This window comes from Nesoenas mayeri, assembly GCF_963082525.1.
Source record: "Nesoenas mayeri genome assembly, chromosome: 7".
Classification (NCBI taxonomy): Eukaryota; Metazoa; Chordata; class Aves; order Columbiformes; family Columbidae; genus Nesoenas; species Nesoenas mayeri.
The window spans coordinates 37269292-37297017 of NC_137551.1; the positions used below are offsets into that span (position 1 = coordinate 37269292).

A 27726-nucleotide genomic window follows, 5' to 3' on the forward strand; every position below is an offset into this window, starting at 1 on the left:
TGATGTTCAGAAGGCATTTGATTTATACCCCACCCTTCTATCTGTCCAACCTGGGGCTTTTGAGCTTGTGGGATGTTTGAACCAACGTGACAGAAAGGTCGATAGCTGATCTTCAATAACCTTACCGCAAAAATCAAAGGCTTTGTAGAAATGAGAGGCTGCCACAAAGAGAAGTTCACCAGGTCCCCCCTGTTTGATCAGCAGGGAGAGACTCGGGTCTCGGAGTACTGAATCATGGGCTTGATCTTTTTCTCATTAAGCCTTGTTACAGAAGTCCACAGCCTATATTTTCAATATCATCTTTCTGTTTTCATTATCTAAAAAAATATATGGAAATCTCATGCTAAGATTATGGAAATTGAGAGGCTTAAAGAAAAGTTAAGTGCTGGAGGCCGACCTAATGATGCTCTAACTGCTTGATCCCGGTATTGCTGTACCTTAGACATAATCATGTACAACATCTGTCCTGTTTAAAGGCACATAGCAAATCATTACTGAAGCAGTCACCTTCCTAAATGTGTGTACTATGATAGACATGGCATTAGGTACCCAGATTTTACTGCAGAGAATACTTGGAATAATGCAGCAAGAAGTAATAACTGAACGGCTTAGGCTGGTATAACAAAATGCTGAAGTAACCATCTATTGAAGGCAAAATTAAGTTGTTAAGGGTGATTACCACCACCACTTTGTTTGTCCTACAGCTGTTCTGTTCGGTGACAATCTCTGATCCAGAGCCAGCACATAAGCCATTAAATAATTGAGCCGCACTCCTCATCCAGCTCAACTCCCCCAGCCAGATTCTGGCCCCTCTCAATTTCGGTCTTCCCACTGAATGCTCTGGGCTGAGAATTGATCCCAAAGGTCTCTTCAGGTCCACCAGTTACAGGACGCAGACTTTGCTGAATGTGCTTTCAAAAACCTCTTCGGTCATTATTGATACTCTCTCTAACATTAACTAACATAAAATCCTCCAGCTAGAAGCTACAGAATGACCTGTAGGATGTTACTGAACATTTTCAGGCTTCACAAGGAGCACTATGAGCGCTCACAGCCCCGTACTGGAGACACTGATGCTCATGTGGGACGTGACCAGGTGATGATGTGTCTGAAACCAAGAGCAATGAACTTTGCACTGGGAGTAGGGGAGATTCATCCTTGTGCACAGAGACAGCGCAACCCTGGACGCTTTGGCAAAGGAGAAATTCAGGTGGAATTTTCTTTTTGGAAAGTTTCAGCTGGAAATAAAACTCTGCAGCCTGTCTACATTGTTACGGCACTCACACAAACTGTGTTTTGGGGTCTCTGCTCTCCGTTTTGGGCTGGCTCCCAGCTGAACTCTCTCATGATGCAACACAACTCTCCCCCTCACCCTCTGTAACCCAAGCGAAAGCGCCAAAGAAAAACTACTTGGAAACAGTTGACATTTTATGTAATAGGCTGTAATTATTAACCCGACCTCCTCATAGCGGATTTGCACACACACTGTGCAGGGGATTACTCACCGCCAGTCACATTAACTGACTTAGTTAATATACATATCTGCAAAATGCAATATCTCGTTCCACCTGGTTTCTGAATCCTTGTGAAAATACAGCCTGCCCCTACCCACCCTGATACTCCTGGGGTGACCTCGGGTAACTAATTAATTACTGTGGGAACCCTCTCATCTGCCACTCTGCTGCTAGGACCACACTTTCCCCTTCTAGGACGGTGTCCTGGCTTAATTCCCAGCCACAAAACCATTGCAGGTAGCAGCGAGAGGCCAGTGAGGTGCTTAGTTTCCACCAGCATATGCCTCCAGAAATAACAATTTCACTTCTCTGAGCAGCCTCTACCCTCTCCCCCCTTTCTCACAGCACAACTGCATCTTCTCTTTGTCATAGTTTTCTTGGGCCGATAGGCTCAGATAGACGTTTTTGTTGGATTACTTGAAATTACTTTGGTTAACTTCCAGCGTTTTTTAGGTTGGGATGTGGTTTTGGCTGTAGCGCTGTTTGCTTTTTCGGTTTGTAATTGATATTTTTTTCCTACATCCACTCAAAAATGTTACCTTGGTGACTTCTGTGTCCAAAGGTAAAATGGAGAGGAGGTTTGGACTGTGCTGGGGCACATATAAATGCATGTTGAGAGCACTCCAATGGCTGCCTCACCACGAGGACCCAAACAGGGTCACCAATCAGTAGCGTTTTATTTTAAACCACAGACATCTATTCTTTTGTTGGAGCTTAAGCACCCTGTGTTTTATTTCTTATGATACACACATGCAATTTGGTTCATGAGAACGATAAACAGATGTGTATCCACAGGTATTGATTCTATAGAGTACTGCATTATTCAAGAGGGCTGAGACTAAAAGGCCAACTTTTACAGCAAAAGTATTTACTGTAAATTAAAATCCTACCAATTGAAGCCAACTTTAGAGGATTAGCACAAGATTCATGTGCTGCTTTAACCACTCAAAAGACTAAGATCTGATCGGAAAGGAAAAAGCAAATTCAAGGCTACCCTTTCATACCTTGCTTAATATATTCTGGTAATTACCAACCTGTAGCACATACTGATGTTACATATGGACACACACTGCAGGGCCACCTGCAGCTGCAGGCACAACACCACAATTACTCTTAAGTTAATTTGAATTAAAGATTTTGGCCCCCTAAACAGATCAAAACACAGAATTTCAGGATATTGTGTTTTTTAAAAGAAAAAAAAATACATTAATAAGCATACTATTTGGATACTTAGTGAGGCAGAAGTCATCTATCATGTAAGTAAAGTAATAAAAAGTGCAGCAAGTTATTAATGTTATTTTAAATAAAAGAGAAAACAGTATTTCTCATACCCTAGATTGAAAGCATTATTTTGGAAGATCAGTCTAATCTATGTCGTATTGATTTAGGACTGTCTAATTACTCCGAATGTATTGCTGCATTAGAGTAACATTGGGATTAACACCTTGGCCAGAATTTTAATGCTAATAGGCATATAAATGCAGATTTATGTACTTCATTCAACATTTAAGGAAAGTTTATTAATCCACAATTAGGAGGTGGCTTGTTGTCTTTTTTTTTTCCTATTTAAACTTAAATAAAGTGCTGCAACCGAGCACAAAACGTTTCTGTACCTTGTGTATAAATGAGCGTTTCTGGCTGTAGAAGCCATAGTGGTAGTACAAGGATTTTCAAGGCTGGGGCTTTGGTTTTTCATTGTTGTTTTGATTTTGGTGTTGTGTTTGGGTTTTTTCTCCCCGGACAGCACTGCCAGCTTTACTTCTCTGTTGCTTTCAAAAAGGAATAGCTAATTCAATAAGGTGCTATTGAAAATAGCCACAGGAAAGTTGTTGCACCATCTCCAAAATTTTCTCTTCCAGAACTGCTTTTCTACCAAAACTGCCTGTTAACCGTAACACATTGGCAGAGCTGGTTTAAGGTCTGCAATATGCTAAACCAATTTATCATAACTTCATATTCCTGGAATAAACTCCTCTTTCGGGCAGCCAACCCCAAGGTTAGCTCCTTTGGGCTGGGTCAAAAGTAACAGAGAAAGAAGCAGGGAAGAAAGCACAGAGGGTATGAAGTAATGCTGTAATAAAATGCAATATTCCCTTGAATGAGGAGCTTCCAATACATTCACCTACAGCAAGTCATGATAATAGCCATTGCTTTGTATGAAGAAATAAACAGCTTTATGTTACTGACCTCTATCACATATAGCCAAGAAATCAGAGCACAATTGTAGCTATTTGCTGCTTTTTAGGTATTCATTTCTCTTCTCTGGTGCTTAAGAAGCCTGACTGGATGCAGCTTGCACTAGATTAGGCCTCCAACACCTTTATGCATTATAGACTTTCAGATACATTTTTTTTTCCCCATCTAGAAGGTGTTGAGTCATTTATTTTAAAGATCTGATGGAGGTAATTGCTCATAAAGAGAACAAGTCAGCGGTTCAAGGCAGGGCTAAGTGAACCCCAGCCAGCCCGAGACCAAGCCCAAACATCCCCAGGACTCGGGGTCCCGGCTCCCCTGCTCCTGGCTTAAATCAACCTTAAATCAACCCTTTCCTGGCTTAAATCAGCCAGGCGCCAGCAGCTTATCCGAGATCGTAACGTGGATTAACAAGGGCTCATCGCATGGAACCGTGTGCCAGAAATAATTACGGTTTAAAATGCAAGAGCCTGGCAGGAAGGCATTGTCATTTGTGAAGCCAGTCCATTTAATGGAGAAATAACCCTCATATTACAGTAGAGGATAATTTGGCAGTTACAGTTTCAGTGGCTCAAAGATATAAAATACAGTCTCATCGATGTGTAGGATCAGAAGTAATTAGCCCCTATATGGTAAAGTTATCAGTTAGAAACTAGACTCCATCTGGGGACTTTTTGTAATGATGCCTCAGGGACAAGTGAGATGGGACCTTTGACTTAAATGATTTGGAAGGGACTGAGACCTAATTAAATCTGCAAAGATGCAGTAACTGCAGTAAAAGGGATTTTAAAATATGAAATGTATTCCCTTCCTCTAAACAAACTAGGTATATTACACTCTGGAATAGTAAGAGAATTAATCAAAAGACAGTGAGCAAACAGCTGCTGTGCGGCTGCCAAATAGAAGATGATACAGGATTTTACAGAACTGAAGAACATTTATTAAGAATTGAAGAATATTAAATAGTTCTTTTTCTAAGGGTAAGGTTTTATTTAATGGTGAAAACCAAACACACACTCCTCATTGTAAACCCAAGAGAGTATGTTTCTTAAAATGTTTCTCCAAATGCATAAGTTGTAATAAACTGATTTCTTTAACTAAATAAAAACTCATTCTCTTAAAGAAATAATATACAATTTACTTTTTCAACTGTTACAAAAAAAACCACCCAGATTCACAGCTTTTCAAAGAGGCATACAGAGAGCTATTATATTTTTGCTACTGAGTTCCATAAAGCACTTACCATTTACTATTTTCTTAAAAAGGCTTGGCAATTTGTACTGGAGAAATGAAACATTTTAAGTTAGCTCCTCAGCAATGATTGCTTCATTTACATGAGCTATTTTCTCCCAAGGAAAAAAACAATGACTATCTGATATTAACATTTTTCTACCATAGCTCAATACTCTGCATTTTGTCAGTGCAGACCTGGATCATTAAAGCCTGGAAGCTAACTGGAAAAGTATTTTAAGGCCATGAACTACGAGTGGAGCAACAGAAATATACCGATCTCAAAAAGAAGAGAGCACTGAGATGACATATGTAAGTTTACATGCTTCGTCATGCTGCTTAAAAAAGACTAATTAAATCATAGAATCACTGAATGGTTTGGGTTGAAATGGACCTTAAAGATCATCCAGTTTCAACCCCCTGCCATGGGCAGGGACACCGTCCACCAGACCACAGAATCCCAGAGTGTCAGGGGTTGGAGGGACCTGGAAAGCTCATCCAGTGCAATCCCCCCATGGAGCAGGAACACCCAGATGACGTTACACAGGAAGGTGTCCAGGCGGGTTGGAATGTCTGCACAGAAGGAGACTCCACAACCCCCTGGGCAGCCTGGGCCAGGCTCTGACACCCTCACCAGGAAGAAGTTGCTGCTCAAATTTAAGTGGAACCTCTTGTGTTCCAGTTTGTACCCATTACCCCTTGTCCTGTCATTGGTTGTCACCAAGAAGAGCCTGGCTCCATCCTCCTGACACTCACCCTTTATATACCTGTAAACATTAATGAGGTCACCCCTCAGTGTCCTCTTCTCCAGCTCAAGAGCCCCAGCTCCCTCAGCCTTTCCTCATAAGGGAGATGTTCCACTCAAAGCCCCATCCAACCTGACCCAGGGACAGGGCATCCACAGCTTCTCCAGGCAGCCTGTTCCAGGACCTCACCACCCTCGTGCTAAGAATTTCCTCTTTATATTTAAACTAAATCTACCCTCTTCCAGCTTAAATCCATTAATCCTTGTCCTGTCACCACATGCCCTGAGAAAAGGTCCCTGGCCAGTTTTCTTGCAGGCTCCCTTTAGGTACTGGAAGGTCTCCCCTTGAAATGGCATCTAACTCATATGTAGGCAGGTCAATGCTGAAAGAAGTTACCATCTAGCTAAAAACTTCAGTGTTTTTTTTCTATATTTGTAAAATATCTTAGAAATAATTTGATCCTTGCACATTTATTTTATAAAAGAATCATCTTCAGCCATTCCTGAGTCAACTCAGCATTTTAATCTACCATAAAACGCCTGTGAAATTATACATTATTTGGGATTGCCTGTAGAACTGTGAAGTCAATACTCTTTATTTCAGCCACACTTGGTGAAAGGATATCAAACCAAGAATCCAGCTATAAATACATTATCCCATACAACACATCCACTGTTAACTGTACAGCATCTAAAAGCATGTTATTAGCACGATGACCAAGACCATTCACTTAACAAGAGGCCCATATGAACCATCCACCAACAATGAAGAAGTCACCATGGCACCTCACTGGAGACATACAGAGCTATCATAACTCAAACACTGCCCTGGGGATCTTCTGTGAAAATGAACCAGCCATCATTAGCATTTCAGAGTGGATTAGTGTTTTCCTTTAACTACAGCGCACACACGAAATGGTTTCTCCTCTGGACAGCAGGTTCTACACTATTTGGTGTGATCCACACGTCATTTCTGTGGATAACTATCTGTGCACAATGCAGTTCCACCAGCACCTATATCGGCTCTTTCTTTACAAGAAGAGAAAGCGTAACCACTTTGATTTTAGTAGAAGAGCACGACGAGCTTGATGGCTAGTCAATCACCACGAGAAAAATCAACAACCATCTGAATGCTCGAATATTTCAAGCCTCCAAGTGACCTTTTGAGAGGATTTCAGTTTGAAAATACAATATGAGGAAAAGCTATGGATTTTAGAATTCATCTTATATCCAAAGCCTTTGCTAAATGTCTCTTAGAGATTGCTAGAAATGTAAAATAAACAGCAGGGGGATCAAAAATGGGAAAAGAAGAGTCAAGGAAAGGCGGGCTGGTGTCCAGCCGGTGATCTGGGTCAAGCAACATGTATAACTATTTGTCTTTGATTATGTGTGTTGGAAATTCTACTCGTGTTTCTGAGGGAGAGCAACCTCTCCTCAGATAGTGAGTCAGACAAACTGGGAAAGACAGAGGTGGACACAACAAAGAAGACAAACCCTCACAGAAAAAATAGTCCCAGCCTAACAGAGCGGTCCTTGTGCAGGAAAATGCAATGGAAATAAGAGAAAGGCTTTTACTGGGAAAAACGTGGCAATGAAGGAGGAGGCCTGCAAAGGAAGCTCCATCTACACCAGAATAGAACAGCACCATTAACACTTTTAAAGCCGAGAGAGTTTCCTTGTGATGTGGTGGCGGTTGTGTTGTCCCCCCACTCCCTTAGACTTGCCCACCCCATCTCTCCAAGCTAAAAGCTGGAAAAAAGTGGGTTATAAAAGCCTCTTTATCTTTGGGCAGAGTGGAGAGAGAGAGTCTCAATTTAAAATAAATTGCAAACAACAGTGAACACAAGGAAGAATGCATCTACACCTGGAGCATACTGCATTTACACCCGGAGCGTACAAATAGCAACGGAGGCAATACTGTGTGAGTTCAAATAAAAATACATAGCATAGAAGTGCTGAGTAATCCAGAATGCTTGCTTTCAAAAAGGGATATTGATATCGCAGGCATTTCAAAAATATGATGGGATTAAGACAAATCAGTGGACATTATGAAAAACCAAGCCAGTATAAATTATATAGAAATAAGAGAAGACCAGGCTGACAAAGGAGCAGAGCCAAGAATCAAGGAAAATACACAGGAAATTAGGTAAATAAACTAAATATACACAGCAGAACTTCAAAATCTTCATAAGCTGGATTTCCATGCTAAAACAGCAGAAGTATGTTAAGAACTGATATTGTTTCAGAACATCCCATGAAAGGAACCATTACCGCAAAATACTGACACTAGATAACTTGGGACTTGTCAGCAAAAGTCAAAAAAGCAGCAAAGTAGGGGAGATCTACTAAAATCATAAATGGCTTTCAAAAGATGCACAGGAAGATGCATGGGGAGATGTGAAACTACTGGGTACATGCACGAACTTTAGAAGATATTATTTGCACAAATAAATAGTGAACCAGGATCAGAATAATGATGTAACCGGATCCTTGCTCTGATGCAGTGTTGTTGTTATGTCCCCATCACAGGGCCGCTGCAAAAGACACTGTGAGCATCCTTGAGAGATATTTAGGAAAATAAGACCTTAAAAAATAATGCAAAGGTGTGTGATGTTTTTGTTGTTATTATTATTAGTTTGTTTGGGGCGTTTGGGGAGAGTTATTGTTCTTTTGGGCTCTTTCTTTCTTCTTCTTTTCTTTTCTTCACAGATCAGATTTTTTTTTGCTGCTATTCAAAGCCATAATGATAGTAAATATACACAGGACACAGGTACCTGGTATACTGCAAGTATTAATGACTGAGCAACTGCAGTGTTTTACCATGAGATGACCCACCTTTCACATAAAGACAGTCTGCAAGAAAATTCCACCCTTTCTAATGAGTAAGTTCTTCAAATAACTGTTATTCAATTATTTTAGTATGTATAGATTGCCAAATCCTCAACAAAAGCAGTTCATATCTGCTGTTCTCTTTGATGTATATTTACAGAAGAATTCAATAAATTAACAAAACCGAAGCGAGTTTAGAGGTTGCACGTCAAACTTAGATGTGCGAAAACAACATGCGCTGGGCTGAAGAAGAAATCTCTGTTCTAAAACAAAAGCGGAGCTGTATATTGAAAAACAAAGCAGCACATTCAAGGCTTTTGCCCATCCCATACCATGGGAGGATAGTCCCGAGAACAAGGTCATGAGTTTCATAGTCTGTGTTGCTGTTTGGAAGCAATGACAGATTTATTGCAAAGAGTTGCCAGCAACAGCAGTGAGGTCACCATGCCCCAATAGATAGAAAGTGTTCATCTACCTGTAACCTTATTACAGTTGCAGGCTAAACATTTCCTTACCCAGCCCTTTGGCTTGAGAAAACATCTATTTACCTTATAAAGCTGGAGTTCTGCATCAACGTTCAGCTAATTGGAGGTTTACTGTCATTAATTTAGATAATACACATTCATCTCGCAAAAAATAGCTTCTAGCAACTTCTTTCATTTAACCTTTCTTTTAGCCTTCTCTTTTTTTAAGTGTCACACAACTAGCAATTCAGTGCTCACAAATGACCTCCCATGCCCCAGTTGTGCCATAACAATCAATGGTAGAAAATTCATAAAACAGATTAAATTCTACAGTGTTCGCTTTGATGAATTAGTGGATTTTTTTCCCTTTAGCTGCTCAGAGTATCTTTGATTTTTAGCTGAGTGCACTGCATTGGAAAGAGTCAACTAGAGACATACTGTATTTTTGCTACTTACATGGCTATAACGGAAAGAGAGGCACAGCATCCATTGCACTAAAGCTGGCTTTTAAAAACTTCTGCTGTTTATCTCTGTTCCTCATATATTTCTTCAAGTAGTGAGATAAGAGCTGCCCATGACAAAGTGTTTCTGTATAAAATTTGAGATGATTACAGTATATGATAATGATTATACTTCCACACCATGCCAGAATGAGGCACAACCCAGGATCATTTTTCCACAAACCTTTACGGGTGGCAAATGATCCCAAAGTAAAAGATTAACTCCATCACTGCAAATCGCATAACATGTTTTGTTCAAGGTAAGAATTATTATTCACCATTTAAATTAAGGATTGCAAGGGAAATTCATTCTGAGCTTTTTCCATTTCCCTCATACACACAATTTGGCTAATGAACCAAGAAGCCAATTAGTAAAACATCTCAATTTATAGCAGGTTGAGGTAATCTTTAGCCAGGGCACAGATAAAACTCCCGCACTGTGAAAAGAAGACTTTTCATCTTCAGAAGCAGCACTGTGGAGTTAATGAGCCCTCTTAATTCAAAGCATCAGCAATGACACTATTTGCCCAAAGGCAGAGACTTCACCTCCCACCTGCCAGGAAGCAGCAGAATCTGCATGAAATCTTGACACACACCCCGTGTTTTCTTTCTGTTGACATTTTGTGGATCTTTGTGTACTTTGGCACCTGGGTGTATCATCCACCGTGGCGTGTGGCAGAGGTTGGATGCCCATGTGGAGCTGTGGTTTTTGGAGAAGCTTCACCTTCATGTAGCAGTTGTCCTCTTGCAGGTACAGTCCCCTCTCACCACCAGGCCTCAGTTTTGCACCCAAGGTGTTGTGCTGAAGACTTTCTCCTAGTTTGCAGCCCTACTCATTGAGTAGGGGGGCTCAGCCTGATCTGAACCTGTGCCTTGAGCTTGGCTGACAGGGACTAACCCAGAGGCCACCTTCCAGTTCCAGCACTGAGCCAGGGTGTCCTGTGGGGTGTCTGTCCCATGAACCAATGCCAAAAGCCTCACATTTCAGAGGAAAAAACCCAAAATCTAAATATTTGAGCATTCAGAGAAGACAGGAGGCTGAAGGGACAGTGCTCAAATGGGCTAATGGGGAGGGCAGATCTCAACTCCCACCTTCTTCCCACTTGCTGGGATCCACAGCCCAAATCCACACCTTCGTGTCAGGTGTTTCAACTAGTTTCTCTAGTTATGAGTAAATAGCTCATTAAAGGGCTGAAAAAATAGGAGATGGACTCTGGATCTGAGATCCAGAAGGGGGTTTTCCCAGAACAAACTCACAGCCGTGCTGGAGGGTGGGATAGATATTAACAGAACAGAGGGTTCATGGGATAAAAGAAAGCACATATAAGAATAGGGGAGGCAATCCCCTGCTAAAAGGAAATATTTGCTCCAGTGACTGCTCATGCATTTTGCACTATAAAAAGTGCTTTACTAAAGTACCTTAAAAAAATAAGAATTGAGAACTGCAGCACAGACATTCCCTTCTGCTGCTGCAAAACCAACACAGGCGGCACTGTGTTTTATAAGACAGAATATATCCTTGTTTGTTAAAACACATTTCTTCCAGGGGCTTTCCATCCTATTAGCACCCGTTTCTTAACATTGTGCTCTCACCCTTGGTTAAACTGGTTAAAAATATATGTTTTGTACAGAGAGGTGTGTGTGCACAAGTGCAAGACATGCATCAATTGCTTCTTCCTCTATTAAATCATATCAAATCCTTACACACCTGCCTAGGACCCCAAAAGATGTCCCATCTCCCAGCCTTCCTACCTCTTCTCACATAACTCAACCCTTGACATCCAGAAGTCAAACCCAATCCCACTTCTTCATGCATCAGCCCAACTACCCTGCAGCTAATGGGGGTGTCTCAGAGAAGGAGCTCAGCTGGGCTGGAAGAGAGGAAGAATCACGGGGGTACAGTGAGGACCTCTACAAGATAAGGGTATTTTTTTGAGGTACTGCCTGTATAAAGGTATTTAGCTCACGCAGCTCAGTTAAGGGTTGGACTTGATGATCTCTGAGGTCTTTTCCAACCCAGTCAATTCTGTGATTCTGTGACTACAAAGGCATTTGGGAGCAACACATCCCACGTTCTAGTAGCACTTCACAGTGTGGGAATCCCATGTTTTGAGGAATTTCATTCAGCAGAAGAGCACTTCCAGGGATGATCCTCTGCTGATCCTCCTCCTTGCAATCAGCCTGTGCAACACCCATTGGAAAAGGAGAGAATCAAGAGAAGCAAAACACTTACACTGGAAGTGGAGCCTGCCTGACACATGCACATTTAATGAGTCCCAGAATCGGGCACAATTCAGAAGTTGTGTATAGACAGACTCAGATTGCTACAAACATGGAGTGCAAGAAATAATTTGAACTACTGAAACATTATTGAGCTGCAATCAACTAATCACTTAGGAAAAAGACCAAGAGTCACGATCAGCTTAATGTAAACATCTTTTCAGCATGTAATAATAGGCAAAAAGGAAAACAAGTATTAGACTGCATAAGGAACAGAATGCATTATGGAAAGTAAAGTAGCACTAAAAATAATGTAGTGGTTTGCTGAAGTACTGCGTCTACTACTGATTCTTGTCTGTAAAGTTTTAAGGGGATTTAAGTATATCTGTTATATTTAGCCTTTATGTACTAGATGCTCTTATAGCGAGAATTTGGAAATAGGCAATAAATACAGGAGGCTTTGTCTTTAAATTCAGTGCATCAATAACCACAATTTTGCTGAAAAAATACTTAATTCAGATTCAACCAAGGGTTCCTCCGAGGCTTGGGCTTGATTTGATGCTAGGTGGTAGAAGTCAGGCACTTGCTTTTTCCTTGGAATAGTAAAGAAAAAGGAGAATGAATTTGACTTTATTTACAGCAATGGTAATATTATGAGAAGCATGAGAGTTGGTAATTGAGTCAGGAGTAGAAGTGGAAGTCTCCTGTGACAGTCGGTAATTGTCAGAGCTCCAACTAAATTCAGCAGACACAGATTCGAATAATATTTTGAACGCCTGGATAGTACCTGTATCAAACCTGGCCTCTGGACCTCCAGAGATCCGCTTCTCACTGTATTTCGGTCCTTCCATTTTAATACAGCAAGTATTAACCAGAAAACTGAATGGGTAATTCTCTTCTTCATGCTTTAAAAATATTTCATATGTAAGTGCATAAAAAATTCCATCCCCTGGCAACTGCGAGATTCTTACTTGAAATGGTGATGGGAAAGATGGGGCTCCAGGAATGTTAGAGTCAAGCAAGGATTCTGGGGGTGTGAAATTGTTGGCAATTATGTCTGATCACCGGCTGCACGTGTTTTTGCTGAATGTGTTCAGATTTACGGGAGGAATTGGGCTGGAGTATTACGGAATTCCGGGAGCCCTGATTAAAACACGCTGTGTTGAAGACACACGTACTGCAGGGAGACTGGGGAGCCCAGGCAGAGCTCCGCACGAGCCAGAAGTGTCAGGCACCAGAACAAATTAAAGAAATGAATTGTCTCGGGAAATATTACTGCTGGTTTCCAAAAACAAGCTGAAACGCGGTTGCTACCTGAGGAGCACAAAGGGGAAGAGAAACAACATTAACAGCAACACAGCGGAATTTGGATATGAGTAAGAGGCAGAGCAGCTCTCTGAAGATCCAGACAGTAAATGAGCATAGATGATTAAGACCAAGCCATTACACAGGAACCTGCTGTGATCATCTATCGGCTGGAAGGGTTGGAAAGGCAATCCCAGCAGATAATGCCCCTTGCTCCCTCTTTTTTAGCTGCTTCTCACAAACCTGAGATTGCATTTACCAGCCTGGAACATGCAGACAGCAGCACAAGTTTCCTTGCAGCCCGTTGAGCTGCTCCTCAGGTTTATCTGACTTTTTTGCTGCCTGATGTGGACGGGATCCTGGAAGGAACCCCCGAAACGGCTCTTTAGCTTCGCACAAGCCCCACATTCAGCCCTCTTTCCTTGGACACATCCCCTGCGTGGTGCCATTTATTCAGGGAGAGGTTTGGGGGTAATAACGCAATTTTGGGGCCACAGGCTTGCCCCAGGCAGGTGCTGCAGGACCCGCAGTTCTGCGCCCTGCACCAGCCTGATGGGGTGAAAGCAGCAGATGCTATACCAGAGGGGGCCCTTCTCACAGCCCCCGAGGAGCACTGAGCAAGAGAAGAGCCCCTGGTTTTATAGAAGAGGGCTCAGAGACCCATTTACAAGCCCTTTTATCTTTCCACCTGCAAGAGAAAAGGGACCTGCGGTGGTGTTTGGCTCGCACTCTCACATCCTCCTCCCATGTACAACAACAGAGTCAGCCCACATTTCCCCCAGGAGAGAAGTACATGAAAGCGATTGCTAATAGCTCAGCTGCTGGAGAACATTTCCTTGTGCTGCTGAGTGAGGTTTTGGCTTTGGGCAGCGTGGAAATTGCCACCAACCACACAAAGATGAGTCAAGAGGCCAACACAGACGGCTGCCCAACAATCTGGGTCTCCTGCCTCCTCAGAGGATGCAAAGAGGAAATCAAATCCTATTTAATGATCTCACGTTGCCACCAGGAATATGGTATCAAGGTGGTGATATAAGTGTGGTTGTAATGAGTCCCTGGGCCACAGCTGCATTTTGCACTTAAGGCAAGGACTTCAGCCCTCTGGGTGAGGAACAGAAGATCTTCTCCCCAAACATAAAAGTACTTATCTTCTAAGCACAGAAGCATCTTTATGCTATCTTGCTCATAACCTTGAGATTAATTCGCTCTTCATAAAGGTTTGTAGGTGATATCATGGCAGTTTCCTTTTAAAGAGATTTATTTTACAGCTATGTTGTTAGTTTGTATTCTGAAATCTCAGCTACAAGACTCCACAGTCTTGGGAATTAATGTACTAAATTTCTGCTCCTCAGACTGTACTACCTTTTTTTTTTTTAGTCAAATATAGTATTGTACATCAGTAATAATATAAGGCACTAACATTATGTCTATTGTGTGTGTGTGTCCTCAGCTTTCTGCTCTTCCTCTGCCTCTCTGGATATTATCAACTCTCCTTTTCTACATTCTACATCAACGGGCATAATACAAACAAAAACTCATCTCACACCTGCCTTGAATGTGGATGTTTTGGGTACATATTTACATGTACATCAGGAAGTTCTATTTTCCTCCCTTTTACAGTTTCCTTAACATGAACAATTAAACTTCTATGCTGATTGAATACCAGTGTATCCCAGCATTTCAAGATCTAATCTAACCTAAAACAGCTTATGTTTTAAATATGCCTTTTTTTCCTTCTCCTCCCAAAGGATTCCAGTGTCTTTCAGAAGCTGCAGTCATACAATGATTACAAATAAGCTCTTTCTGGAGCAGTCAGTAGAAGGCATATTGATAACTTGCCTTCACTACTCATTTCCATGGGGGAAAAGAGGGAAATCTTAGCTAAGCACAGCAGCTAAATGTCAACTGATGGCACAGGAAATCTGTGGGATGCTCAGAACACAGTAAATAAATTGCAGAGAAGTAAATAAAGGTATTTTTTGGTGCACAAAGATTGCATTGTTCCAAAAGGTGTACTCTTTTGGAGCATGCTAAATCTAATACCTCATTCATCAAGTTATGATCTCCCCTAGATGCAAAATACCCACAGTTGTTGATGACCTACTCATCTTCTACCACCAATGTCCATATACGACCAAAAACGGTCAAGAAAAGCAGCAGAAAATATTAAGTATCTATAAACAGATATGAACTCCTAGAAATTGTAACTACCTATGGCCAGGTTCACTTGGATGCAAGAACAAGGCTCACATTCACTCCCATTAATATTTCTAGTCAAAGCTTAAAGAACAGTAAAATAAACTAAGCTGTAACAGAAAATACATAATAGTAGACAGATAAACAGTTATTGTACCTCCAGCTTTCCATCACCAGAAAACAGTGAAATACATGATGGTAGTTTAAGATCTTTTTCAAAAGGGCTAAGGGCTCCCTGAATTCAGAGGGCTGGGCAACACTGGCCTGCGAGATAAATGGCACTGGCCCTGACATGTGCTGCATATTCCCAATACATCTGGACTCTAGTTGGAATTAAAATTCATATTGCAGCAGCAATTAAAAGACAGAACTAGGTCATGAGCTGTTGTTCAAGGCACTGTGCAGGCAAAGAAAGAGGGAAAAAAAAGCCCAAAGCAAGCAGCATTTGCCCTAAAAAATTCAGTGTTGAGAAGTTCAGAAATAGGAGATAACAAAAAGGGGAGGATGCAACAGGAAAATAAGAGTTTGGGTAACTTAGCTACGCCATGCTACGTGCTCACCTTTGAGCCAAGGAATGACTGTTACCGCAGGCAGTTCTCAGTTTGAATTATGATTATTTTGGGAGAGGACAGTGGATGGTTGAACTGGTGATGCTCAGCACCCACCCACCGCTCACCGGGGCGTTTGGCCCTGTACCCACGGGCTGGTGCTGCGCACGTGGGACGTTTCTTCACGCCTACGTACAGCATTGTTTGAAAAGCCATTTCCGTGGCTGGAAGATTTTTATAAAAGAAACCATAGCAACCCTCCTAAATCTACTGGAGCAGCTGTTCACAATTCACTATGTCCATTCTGGTATGCAGCTTTTTCTTTTTCCCCCATTAAGTTCGGTATCACCATCCAACTATTTTATTCTATATGGAAAGGACTGTATGAGAGACATATCCACAATGCACTCAATGGTATATCACACTCAGTGTGACGATGCACTTTGTATTGTCCGCGTCCTATTCTAGATGTAGGAAGTGAGAATGAAATCGCATTGCTTCAATTCCCTTTTTAAAATTGCGCTTAGAGATTTTGTGCTGTTATCCGCGGGCTGGCACAGAACCTGACTGCACACTGCTTTTCTGGTTTAGCGATACTTCACACTATTATTAATGAAGGTGAGCACCTGCCTTCAGTTTAACAGGTGACTCATTTTCATCCACTCGCTCACATGAGCAAAAAGGTGGTGGAAAGAAAATTCAGCAAATCCAGAGCCAGCCAACTAGTTGTTGATTAAACCATACTTGCAGTATAATTCAGCCTAAGTTGTGACCTTTTAATCTACACAGGAAAAAAGTACCCTCCTTCTCTAAGACTTTGTGAGGCAACATCACCTGTTAAAGCTGGATATTACTGAAAAAATGAAATAATAATTTTATATACATTTCAAAGATAGTCCTCCCTACCCACAAGAGCTGTGGGTATATTCTTTTGACTCAATTCGTCTTCCAAAAGACATTCAAAATAACTCGCAACAATTAATTTCATCACTGTTCATTGTTTGTTCTGCACCATTATATCCCCTGTCCCTTAAAAAGCCTGCACTGATGCTCTTTAATCACCAGAAAGGTTTATATAAAGGCAAAGACATCATTTTAGTTGTTTGTGAGACATCCCTAAGCAGGACCCTAATTACTAACAGTAACACACCATCAACAAGGCAGGATACAATGCTCAGTGAAAGGCTGTGTGTGCTTTGCAGGGAGTGCAAGAAGGATTGTGCATATTCAAAATAGACAGTGGTCAACACCGTATGCCCAACAGTACTTGAAGATGAATTTTCCCATTTGCTCCTGGTGGACTGTCAGGTGTCAGCGCCATGGGAGAGGGTCACAGCCGTGATTTTACATTAAGAACAAAGCTCTCGGGAAATGTGCTGCCAGGAAAGGCAAAACCAACAAAAATGACAAAGTGGCTGCTACAAAAACCCACCACGGTATCACTCAGAGTAATTCACACAGATCGCTTGATTTTGACAGCGACTGAAAAGGTTTTTTAAGATTCACCTACAACTGAAGTGAGTATCTTGCCAGTAATAGATTAACTCTTTTATCAACTTGGGAAACAATTAAAGACTTGGTTGAAAGAGAAGATATTCCTCTCTGGTGCCACTGATGCCTCAAACCATGGAAATATCAAACAGTTTCCAACAGTTATTCATTACCGTAACAGTTAGAAGGAGACTCCAGCGTCTCATAATATTCCTAATGTAGCCTCTCTGAATGTAAGCAAATTATACTTTAAAAAATGTTTAAAAAAAAAATCAAAGGGTTTAACCTTTGCAAGCATCCCATGATTTACTGCTCATAACGCCAGAGATCATTCTGAAAGACACTGCTGTCAACTAATGAAGGAAAATGAAGACACACTTCCAGCTAATTGCCCTCACAGCACAATACAGCAACACGTAGTGTAGACAAGTCAGTTCTTGAAGGCTGTGAAATGAAAAGTTTTCAGTCAGTATATTTTACTCATCTACTGTAGTCAATTCAGGCTGTTAGGAGACACTTTGTTTGTCAGACACAGCTCCATGACAAGGCTGTGGCATGGACCCTCAATACACTTTATGGCTTCGGTTTCTTCAAATGCAGGTAACAAAAGCAGTTGTCTGTTAGTAATTACTGTCAGTCATTAGGTGACAGTTCAGTAATTGTCATTTAAATACATTAAGGCTGACATTCAGGTTCTGAACTTCCCTTTCTGTAGCTCTGAATGACTGAGTAGAATCACAGAATCATTTTGGTTGGAAGAGACCCTCAGGATCATTGAGTCCAACCATAACCTAACTCTAGCACCAAACAATGTCCCTAAGAACCTCATCTAAATGCCTTTTAAACACCTCCAGGTATGGTAACTCCACCTGCAATTCAACCTGAAAATGGTTTGGGGCGCTCTCCTCTTGTCCCTTACCTGTTCTTCTGCTCAAGAAATCAAATCTTCCTTGGACATCACGAGGTGTCACTACGGGGTGCACACAAACACACACAACCCAAACAAAACAAACCAAAAAAGGCACCCAACCAACAAACAAAAAACCCCACAAACAAACAAACAAACTGGTCAGAAGCTTGACCCGTTCCTGAACCAATTACCCCACGGGCAGGAAGAAATGCACTTTCCCAAAGAGCTACGCAATTCAAAACTTGAGGATGAATCTTTCATGCATGAATTTTACAAGCCATGGGAAGTATGACTGACATGTTACACCATCACACACGACCATGATTAATGCATGTTGCACATCACTGACTGTCATCCGAGACAGGTTTGGGCCAGGGACCGCACACGGAGGTTTGAGTGTGACTGTCCTCTGCTCACCTCTCCCTCTCTGCAGAGACACAGAGGCAGCAATGTCACATGAAACAAGAGCAATGCTGTCTGAAAGAAGCCTTGAAACATGCCCTGGGGACATATCAGCTTGGGGCTGGGCTGCAAAAGGACTGCTGCTCCTCCACACACAACAGGATTTACAGCAAAGGAACAGAAGAACAACAATTAAAACCTTTATTATAAGAAGTCTTCATGCATCACTGTTTTACTTGTGCTGTTGTCCTATTTAATATGTATAATCATACCGGCTCAGCTTTTCCACTTAGAAGCCACTAGGCAGCTAGTAATAAAAGCATATAATTAAGGTCATTGTGCTGGTTTAGTCTTTTTTTAAGGTTAAAGACCAAACTGAGTCATCCACAATGTCTCATGGTTCCCTTCTGCTGGGGACTGGTTCCTGGACACACACGTGGCACTGCCGTCCCCACAAATGTGACAAGTCCCGCCACAAGGACACATCAAACCACAGGACCCATCTTCAGGCCCTGCTGTGTTAGCTCAAGTTGGCTCCATGGCTTTGAGCTGAGAGAGCAGTAAATAAGCGGGTGACGTTCAGCTGGCACTCGGCTTTCCCATGGCCACATCCCAGACCTTGCTCAACCTGTGCGCTGGCTTTTCCAGTCTTTCTGCTTCCTCTGCCACGGACTCCCAGACAGCGGCAAAACAACAGCTAGAAAATTTCCTTTACTGGTATTTAACTTGCCTTTTATTTTGTGCACTGCTTGGGCTTAGAAGGGGAGGTCGGTATAATTTCAAATATCTTATTCTATCTTAATTGCAAGACTTGTATAAGTGGTAATGGAAGCCCTAAGCAGGAAACCTCAGTACCCTTCCATATTGATACGGCAAAGTCCATCAGCCGCAGCCATGCCACAATGCACGGCCTTTGTGTGACCAACCCCAAAAGCAGCAAAATAAATCTTGCAGAAAGAAGGGAACGCTGCCAAACTACAAAGAATCTGCTCTTAGCATCGCTCACAGCGCGCACATCCACAGCTTTGTTCCAACAGAGCTTCGAACCTGGGCAAAGAGTGGAGACCGCGCACCCCCTGCCCGCTCGCTGCGTGGGAAATGAGGAGACATGGGCATCCTTTAATGAAGAGACACGAGGACGGCGTATTGGTGACTACAGGAGACGCTTCTTGCTATACTTAGTCAAATGAAAACCAGGCTGTTCCAAATTGCTCCACGCATGATTTTTGATACAAAATGAGCAGAACCATTCTAAAGCACGTTTTTAGACTTTTCAATACATTTGCATGGACATCCATCTCTAAAACTCACAAAACACAGTAAAAATTAAAATGAGCATCTGACCTCTACTCGTTATCAGAACAAAATCCTTAAAAAAAAACAAACAGTGCATGTGATGTTTTTCTTCTTTTTTTTTTATAATTCAAAGGAGAATGTGTGTAGAAAAATGTACCCTCACATTAATGTGCAACCAGTGCTTGGGGGGTTGTACAAGGATTGAGAATTATTAACCCCATGGGTAGGGGTCAGGGGACAGAAAGGGACTTACCTGGAGAGACTTAATGCTCCTGCTGGGATATCTCATTTTATATATATATATATAGATATATCTATATATCTATATATGTAAATATACCTCATTTGCAAGTACAAAACACCAAAATCTTTGCCATGTATTGAAACTGGTTAAGGAATAATTTTTACATTCAACGCAACAACCAAAAAGCCAACAGATACTTAAGATCAACATGATTTATCTATATGTTTTATACACCACCTGGAACCGCCATCTGTTGCATTTTTACTTCATTTCTACTTTGGGCCCTTCAGGGCACACACAATAGAATATTTCCACAGAGCAATGGCTGTGATGGTCACAGGTAATGCTGATATCCACACAACCTCCACTGGCATCCGGCACAAACATGGGTTGACGCCTTGCAGAGCACCTGGACTGTTCATGACTATTTATACTTCTTGACCCCATTGCACCAAAAGCTTTTAGGTAATTAGTTTCCCCTCATTAAGAGATGTGGTGTCTGGGGAAGGGCACACAGGTGCTCCCAAGCCCTGTCCTGGATTACAGGGGTGGGAAGCTCAGAAGTGCCAGGCTGGGCTGATGAGGAGGCCAACAAAACCAACATGTTTATACAAATGTGTTATTGCCGACATAGAACTGCAGGTATTTTTGGGGCAAGATCAGAGACCATAACAACAAGGAAAAAGAATATTCACAGGACAAACCCCATATATTTTGTTAGAGATGTGCTTGTAGTGGAATAGCGCTACTCACCCTGTTGACTGTACTTGTAGAGTATTTTTTGTACATGAGGTATATAAACTTGGGTTTATCAAGAGATCAGAGACCATAACAACAAGGAAAAAGAATATTCACAGGACATCACCACAAAAGCCATTATTTAAATCAGAAAGATGAACAGTACTTATCAACAATGTTATGGAGGCCCAAATGTACTTTATGAGACACCAGGTATCACAGTGAATTTTTGCTAAAGTTCCACCCTATCCTAAAAGAACCCAAGTTTATATACCTCATGTACAAAAAATAATCTACAAGTACAGTCAACAGGGTGAGTAGCGCTATTCCACTACAAGCACATCTCTAACAAAATATATGGGGTTTGTACCTCCTTACTGACACATCTAATGTATTATTCTATTTCTCTTTTAGAAGCAAAACAGACATTTGGTAAAGTCTAATTCAATATTATCGCTAATGCATTCAAACACTTTGCTAAAAACTGTGTAGCTAAAACTACATTACAGAAAAAAAAACAAGGTAAAAGAGACACTGTTATCTCCTTGAAAAATATGGGCCTTCTGCTACAGCACCTACTGATGTGAATCTATTGAAAGCAGCAGGATTACTTACGTGAATAAGGATTACTCCCATGATTAAGGAGTGCAGGATTACATCCATTGTTTGCATATCTGCTGTTATTTACATAGCCCTATTTTCACTTCTTGTTATTTTTTCTTAAAACACAGGGCATTTAATTGCTGTTAGCACTAGATATCATTATGCTGTACTCCTATCCCTTCCAAATTTGACTGTCTTTATGAAGTCTAATAAAACGCTTTTATAATCAAAACAAAGTAGAAGCAGCAGAATCTGGACTGTATAATTAAGAACAAACAAATAAAAAGAGAGCTCGTTATCCACAATCAAAACTCATTCGCAACTCTTTACATATTCACACTCCCATCCAGGGCCTCTGCTCTGGGATGCTGATTATGTACATTAGGTTTTTAACTGTGCCAAGCAGTGAGTTACCTGAGAGTTCTCAGGCAATGCTGATAGTATCTCTTCCAGATAAACGATTGCAACAAATAGTATAAGTAGGTAAACTGATAATAAATAATAAAGCAAAACATTTTTATGCTTTTCACCTTATAAAGAAGTGCTAAGTCTCACCTTATGCTTTACATATGAAACTTATCTCCTTCGGAAACCTGGGGAAGTTACCTTTTCAACTACTTAATGATACAACAGAATAGTTAATGTATGGTAAGAATGTTACGCAGATCTCAGTTCCTGTTCCCAACCCACCCAGAAATGCATTTAGCTGAATAAAAAGCAACAACACAAGTGACACTTAAAACAGAGCATTAATATTTGCTATGAAAAATAACACACATTCCTCCAGAGTCTCCAGTTTGACACTGAATTACATTAGTCCCAGTTTTGTTTTTGAAAATTCAGACCTGGATCCTAAATATGTTTTGTTTTAGTAGCGTGAAAATGTAAACAAACCAAGTTAATTTAAGAAGGCTTGATCATAACTTTAGCGCCAGCTCTGTAGATACTGTTTACATGCTTTTGAGAGTTAATGAGAGTATCGCATGCCTTTTTAGGCTTCTTTAAGTCATTTTAAAAGCAAAAAGAATGCAGTGTTTTTAGAAAGACTAGTAAAACGTTGCACATCATAGTTACCATAAAATGAAAGCTTGCAATGGATTCAGGAAACATCAAAAGTTGCACCAACTTACCGAAGCAACCCGCTGTCTTCCAAGAGGAGCAGTTTATGGTCAAGTACATTTGAGTTACAAAAGACCGCGTTTCCCGGGTCCATTTGGCACAGGGCTGAAGCTGCAGAGCCAGCCGGCCGTGCCGGGCGCAGCGCACACACGGGGGGTTCCCGTCCCCCCACGGCATCGCGGTGACTCCGCGGGGACGTGCGACAGCCCGAGCGTGGCCGGGCCGGCTGCCACTTGTTGCAATGGTAACAGGGGAAGCCAGGATCTGCCCGCCCGGGCTGCGAGAGCATGAATAATTCATCTCCTCCACCGCCCCGCATTAGCATGCTGCTCAGGCAGCTCCGATGAAGCGATTCATCCCCTCCTTTGTCTCCAGGAAAAAGCTCGCTGGATTAATGAGGGTTATCTGTGATGATAAAACCTGGGCCTGCTGATTTATTTAGGCTGATTGGTTAGAATTTGTGCCCCTAAACACAGGTTTTCGGGCCGGAATATCAAAGCAGTTGTGCATCCTCAACCTTAGGCGGGTGTGGGTTGTTTGGCTACAGCAACAATATCCAGCTACAGCAACAATATCCAGCTACAGCCCAGGAATGTTTCATTTTCTTGACTCAAATATTGAAGCTGGGCTCTGCTCCTGAGTGGTTCTCAAGCAAAGTTGAGAGGAAATCTCCAAGTGCTTCTCTGCATATTTCTATAATGACCTCTCATGCTACTAAATAGCTAACACCTGGCTTCCAAAACCTTTGTCTTCTAAGCACAAGATATGGCAAAACCCTCCACAAATTTATAATTTGCCTTTTTTAAAAAAATAGCCACACATTGCAGCGTTATTTTTAAAAGATGGTTTCGAAAGAGATATTTTTCAATGCGCTATTTTCATTTTTATTTGAAGTTTTTTAGATAATTAGCAGTAGCACCATTAGGTTCCTTAATGTTTACCATCTAGGAGTCTATAATGACAGTAATAACAACAACAATAAATTAATCATGATTCTGATTAATTGCTCACAAAACTGATAATTGAACACAATGAAGGATTTTTAATCAATTACCTGTGTAGCTACATGATGCATTATTGGGATGCATAAACACAGATTTTACCATTTCAGCTGATACTGCTAAGAAGAGCAGTGGAATACTGTATTCATTTTGGTATCCATATTCTAAATAGGACACCGGCAAATAAGAGAATGTAGAAAATCACTGCAGAAACTATTTGAACTCATTAGGGAAAAAGTTCTTAAACATAAGTGATTCAAACTGGTTTGATGTCAAAAAGGATATTGAGAGTTAACTTGACTGCAGTGTACAAAGGGCTTCACAAGGAGAAAATACTTTGGCTACAAGTACTCTCAGGTACATATTTCTAATGGAGAAGGTGATTACTTATGACAAAAATGTACTGAGTACACTAGTGATCGCTACATTTTCTAAATACTTTTCTAGAAGATGTGTTTTTGCCAAACAAACAACTAGAAATTACTGGACACAGAAGAGGTTTAAAGACTTAATGGAGGGAAGATAAGAACAAATTCCTTAAAATTCTTGTAGCATTGCATTGTGATCACGTAGTTCATCGAAGTCAACAGCACATATTTTCCAATCAGTTGCATATACTGATTCTGGTAATCTTTAAATCAAAAAAATTTGCAATGATTTCAAGATTTCATCCAGAAAACCATTAAATTCTGATGCAAATGAGGCTAATGAACATTTCGTGGCTAACCTCATAACATTTCTAGAACAAGACAGGTGGATGCACTTTCCCCCCCACCATTTTCTCACCATTCTAGTTAATACAAGAAACAAAACCAACCTGGAGCACAAGGATATAAAATAATTTGATTTTGGCTGAGAACTTGTACGTAAAGATTATTTCTGCCTCTGTTATTCGTACTCTAGACTGTTTCAGGCTGATTAAAAGCCCAAGTTTATTCAGTGTCTGATGTAGATAGGATTGAATGACTTTCAAAACTTTGATCACCAGCTTAGAACTGCAGCAGAGACAGAAGAATTTGTGATAAGCCGCTAGGTTTTGGCACAAAGTCTAACTTGCTGTTTCTTCCAGATTGCAGGTGCAGTAGGGTTTCAAGGTGGTGATTATGGAGATCACTGCTGAGGTCACCCCCTCCTCTGGTGGACTTGTAACAATGGCCAAAAAGTATGTTTTCACCTGAAATAACACTATTCCTTCACCCGCACTAAATGTTGAAAACGTCCTTTGGAATACATGCAACATTAAAGGAAAGGTTAGGCAGAAAGGGAGAAGGTAGCCAGACACATACAGGCCAACTCAGTCCTGGAAACATTTCCCAGCAGGATGTTCTGAGATCAAATTTGTTTTTCCTTCTGTATATATAATGATATCTCTGGCTGCCACCGTGGAAGGGGGTTATGCAGGTCGGTATGAGCAGAACAGCTTCAGCAATGGAGTTGGCACGTCCTGCAGCTTCTCTAGAGGTCTCCAGGTAGATGGTGAACAGGAATGAGGACAAGGAAGAGCTACAGAGAAAGCAAAGGGAATAGCTGCCTACTGATGTGATGTGAGTTTTGCCTGAAAAATTGATTGACACAGTTGTAGCTCAGACTACCTATTCAACCAATGTCACATATGCAAGTCAGTGACAAATTATGGTTGACTGTGCCTGAAAGCTACAGAAATGTTGAGCAGCATGAGCAGGAAGATGGGGTTCCTATCCATTGCCATCAAAATATCATCTTTTAGTGCTGTTGACAGTTTAATAGCTACTTCTGTATATCAGAGAGGATTGTGAAGTACTGCCACTGTATTATTAACCTAGGCTGGAACTTTCCTGCAAATGCAGAGCAAAAAACCACACAAATGGAGCTTCTGACATAGTTTAAGATTAAAGGTGTGCTGTTCACAGCATGAACAGTATCTTTCTAATTGCATTTCAGGAGGACTCGATAACACTTTAACCCCCAATTATGTTATCATATATTTTTTTCAGATCAAATTGATGCCATTTTAAATATCCCGATGACGGCATTCAGCTCAAATCAAGCATTTTTCATCCAATTTGTTTCCCCTAGGTATCTGAGGTGGGATATGTGGGAGCTACCCAGCTTCCCACAGATCTGTGAGATACAGTGTGTGCTGCTCCAGTGGGGGCTGGCAGGGCTACGTCCCCTTAGGAAATCTCCACTGCTTATGAAAAAATGCCTTTGTGCCAAGTTGCATCCATGTATGTCATTACTTGAAGTCTTTACTGGAATATACTAAGTTGTATCATACCTTTAAAATGGTTTGCACGGCCCAAGTCTGTCACAGTTCAAAGACGACATATATGATATCACACAGATTAAGCATATTGTGTAGCTGAGAGGGACAGGGTGACCGTGTGTCTACAGAAAAGATTTGGGATTCAGGAGACTGGAGTGTGACGGTCTATCGATAACTTTAAATTAGCTATCACTGTAGCATCTGGTTTCTGTCGAGGTATTGCAGAAAATCAGTGAGATGCATCTAGGAGGTTAGTGGATCAATGCTCTGCTCTGCCCATGGGCTGACCCTTGCCTGTTGGCTGTCTTTCAGTGTGTCATCTCAGTTACTTGGCTCTTTTTTTCCCCTTTCTTGCATTCCTTGGCACCATTGGTAGGCCACATGTTCCCTGCAGAGGGGCCTGCCTATTGTTGCCACCTACTCAAGGTGACATCTCTCCATGGTGGCACCTACCCAAGGTGGCCGAGCTTTGGGATGAGACAACAAACGGTGGCTCTTCTGGAACGTGGCACCAGGATGACCAAGGACAACACCATTAACCAACCCTGGAGAGCAATGGGAATGGGTAGCAGTCTTGCCAAAGACGGGCTTATGCATTCTGCTGTGACATTATTCCCCATCTGGTTTTTTTTTTTGAAGTACCAGAAAAACAAAGCATTACAAGAACATCAAGCTGTGAAAAGTCAAAAGCCAGAAAATTCAAAGTTAATGCTGATTCTTTAACTCAAGTCATTAACTCAGAGGCATGCCTGAAGTCTGAGCCCAACTTGTGCTGGTTTGTGTAACCGGCTGAATATTCGCACATTCGAGGGGCACAGATTGGTATATGAGCATAGGAGGAGAACAGGGAATGACTGAGTTAGAAGGCTGGAAGCCACTTGTATGGGGAAAAAGAGGGAAAATCAAGAGAGATATTTCCTAAGAAATTAGGTAGGAGAAAGGAGGTGAGAGAGAGATAAGCTCATCCAAGAGACTGGCAGAAAAAGAAAGATTAAGGACACTGACAAATGAGAAACTCAAAAGAGAAGACATGACTTAAAAGGTGGTCAGAGAAAGAAAAGAAGTTCAGACAGGAAAGACGGGGAATAATTGTGAAAAACACAGAGTGAGAGGAGAGCGACTTGGATAGGGATCTAGTATCGATCTGGCACAAAGGTGGTGATGGGATTGAAAATGGAAGGAGGACAATGATCTCTGAGAGGGGAAGAAATGTAATTAGGACTGGGAGAGGCTGAAGAAGAGAAATAAAGAGGGAAAGAAAGCTCAGATTTGGTGGCGCTGGACAGAGGAGTCAGGGCATATTAGATTTGTTTCTCTTTGGTAGCCGGGGTGGGACAGGATTCAACTCTCCATTCCCCATATGCCCAGGTGCATATTGATCCTGTTAGCTGAGTCCTGTCCTTGATTTCTGTGATACACATATATATTGCTCTTCTGTTCAAGATCTTAGAGAGTTTTGGCTCTTTGAAAATACACACAGCTGGATACTTACATTTAATTAAATAGTTTTTAAGATAATGACTACGGCAGCTTCAGCATAATTCACAATTAAAAGCAATCAAACCCCAAATTCAAAATTGCTCTTATTCAAATAGCTAGCACCAGTAACAGCCTATATGTAGTTTTCAATGAAATGAGAGTCATAAAACTACATTCCAGAGTCTACAGTTGTAATAAGTACAGATTTATGGGCAATAAGAAAGTATCTATGTGTACCTTCTTGTGCCTCTCATTTATTAGTCTAAAGCTGAGACGTCTCCAGTTTAAGCACTTAATTTAACAAAACAAGCAGTTTAAACAAATACAAACTAGTATTCTCCAGCCACCACGTACATGAAACAACTATCATTTCTGCAAGATTAATAAAGTCACAGGTGATTTTATAACAACCTAATTAAAGCATAATTTAAAGCTAAGAGGAAGATGTTTTTGC

General features: G+C 41.3%; 1 protein-coding gene across 1 annotated transcript in view; it reads right to left on the reverse strand.

Moving 5' to 3' along the window:
• Positions 1-22724, reverse strand: part of LOC308042684 ((E2-independent) E3 ubiquitin-conjugating enzyme FATS) — a gene marked incomplete at its 5' end in the record, with an annotated part of 65972 nt that extends 43248 nt beyond the window's left edge. The window contains one exon of the mRNA XM_080348279.1: positions 22559-22724. Coding sequence (XP_080204405.1) covers positions 22559-22724 — 166 coding nt within the window. The remainder of the gene's footprint in view (positions 1-22558) is intronic.
• Positions 22725-27726: the final 5002 nt, after the last annotated feature.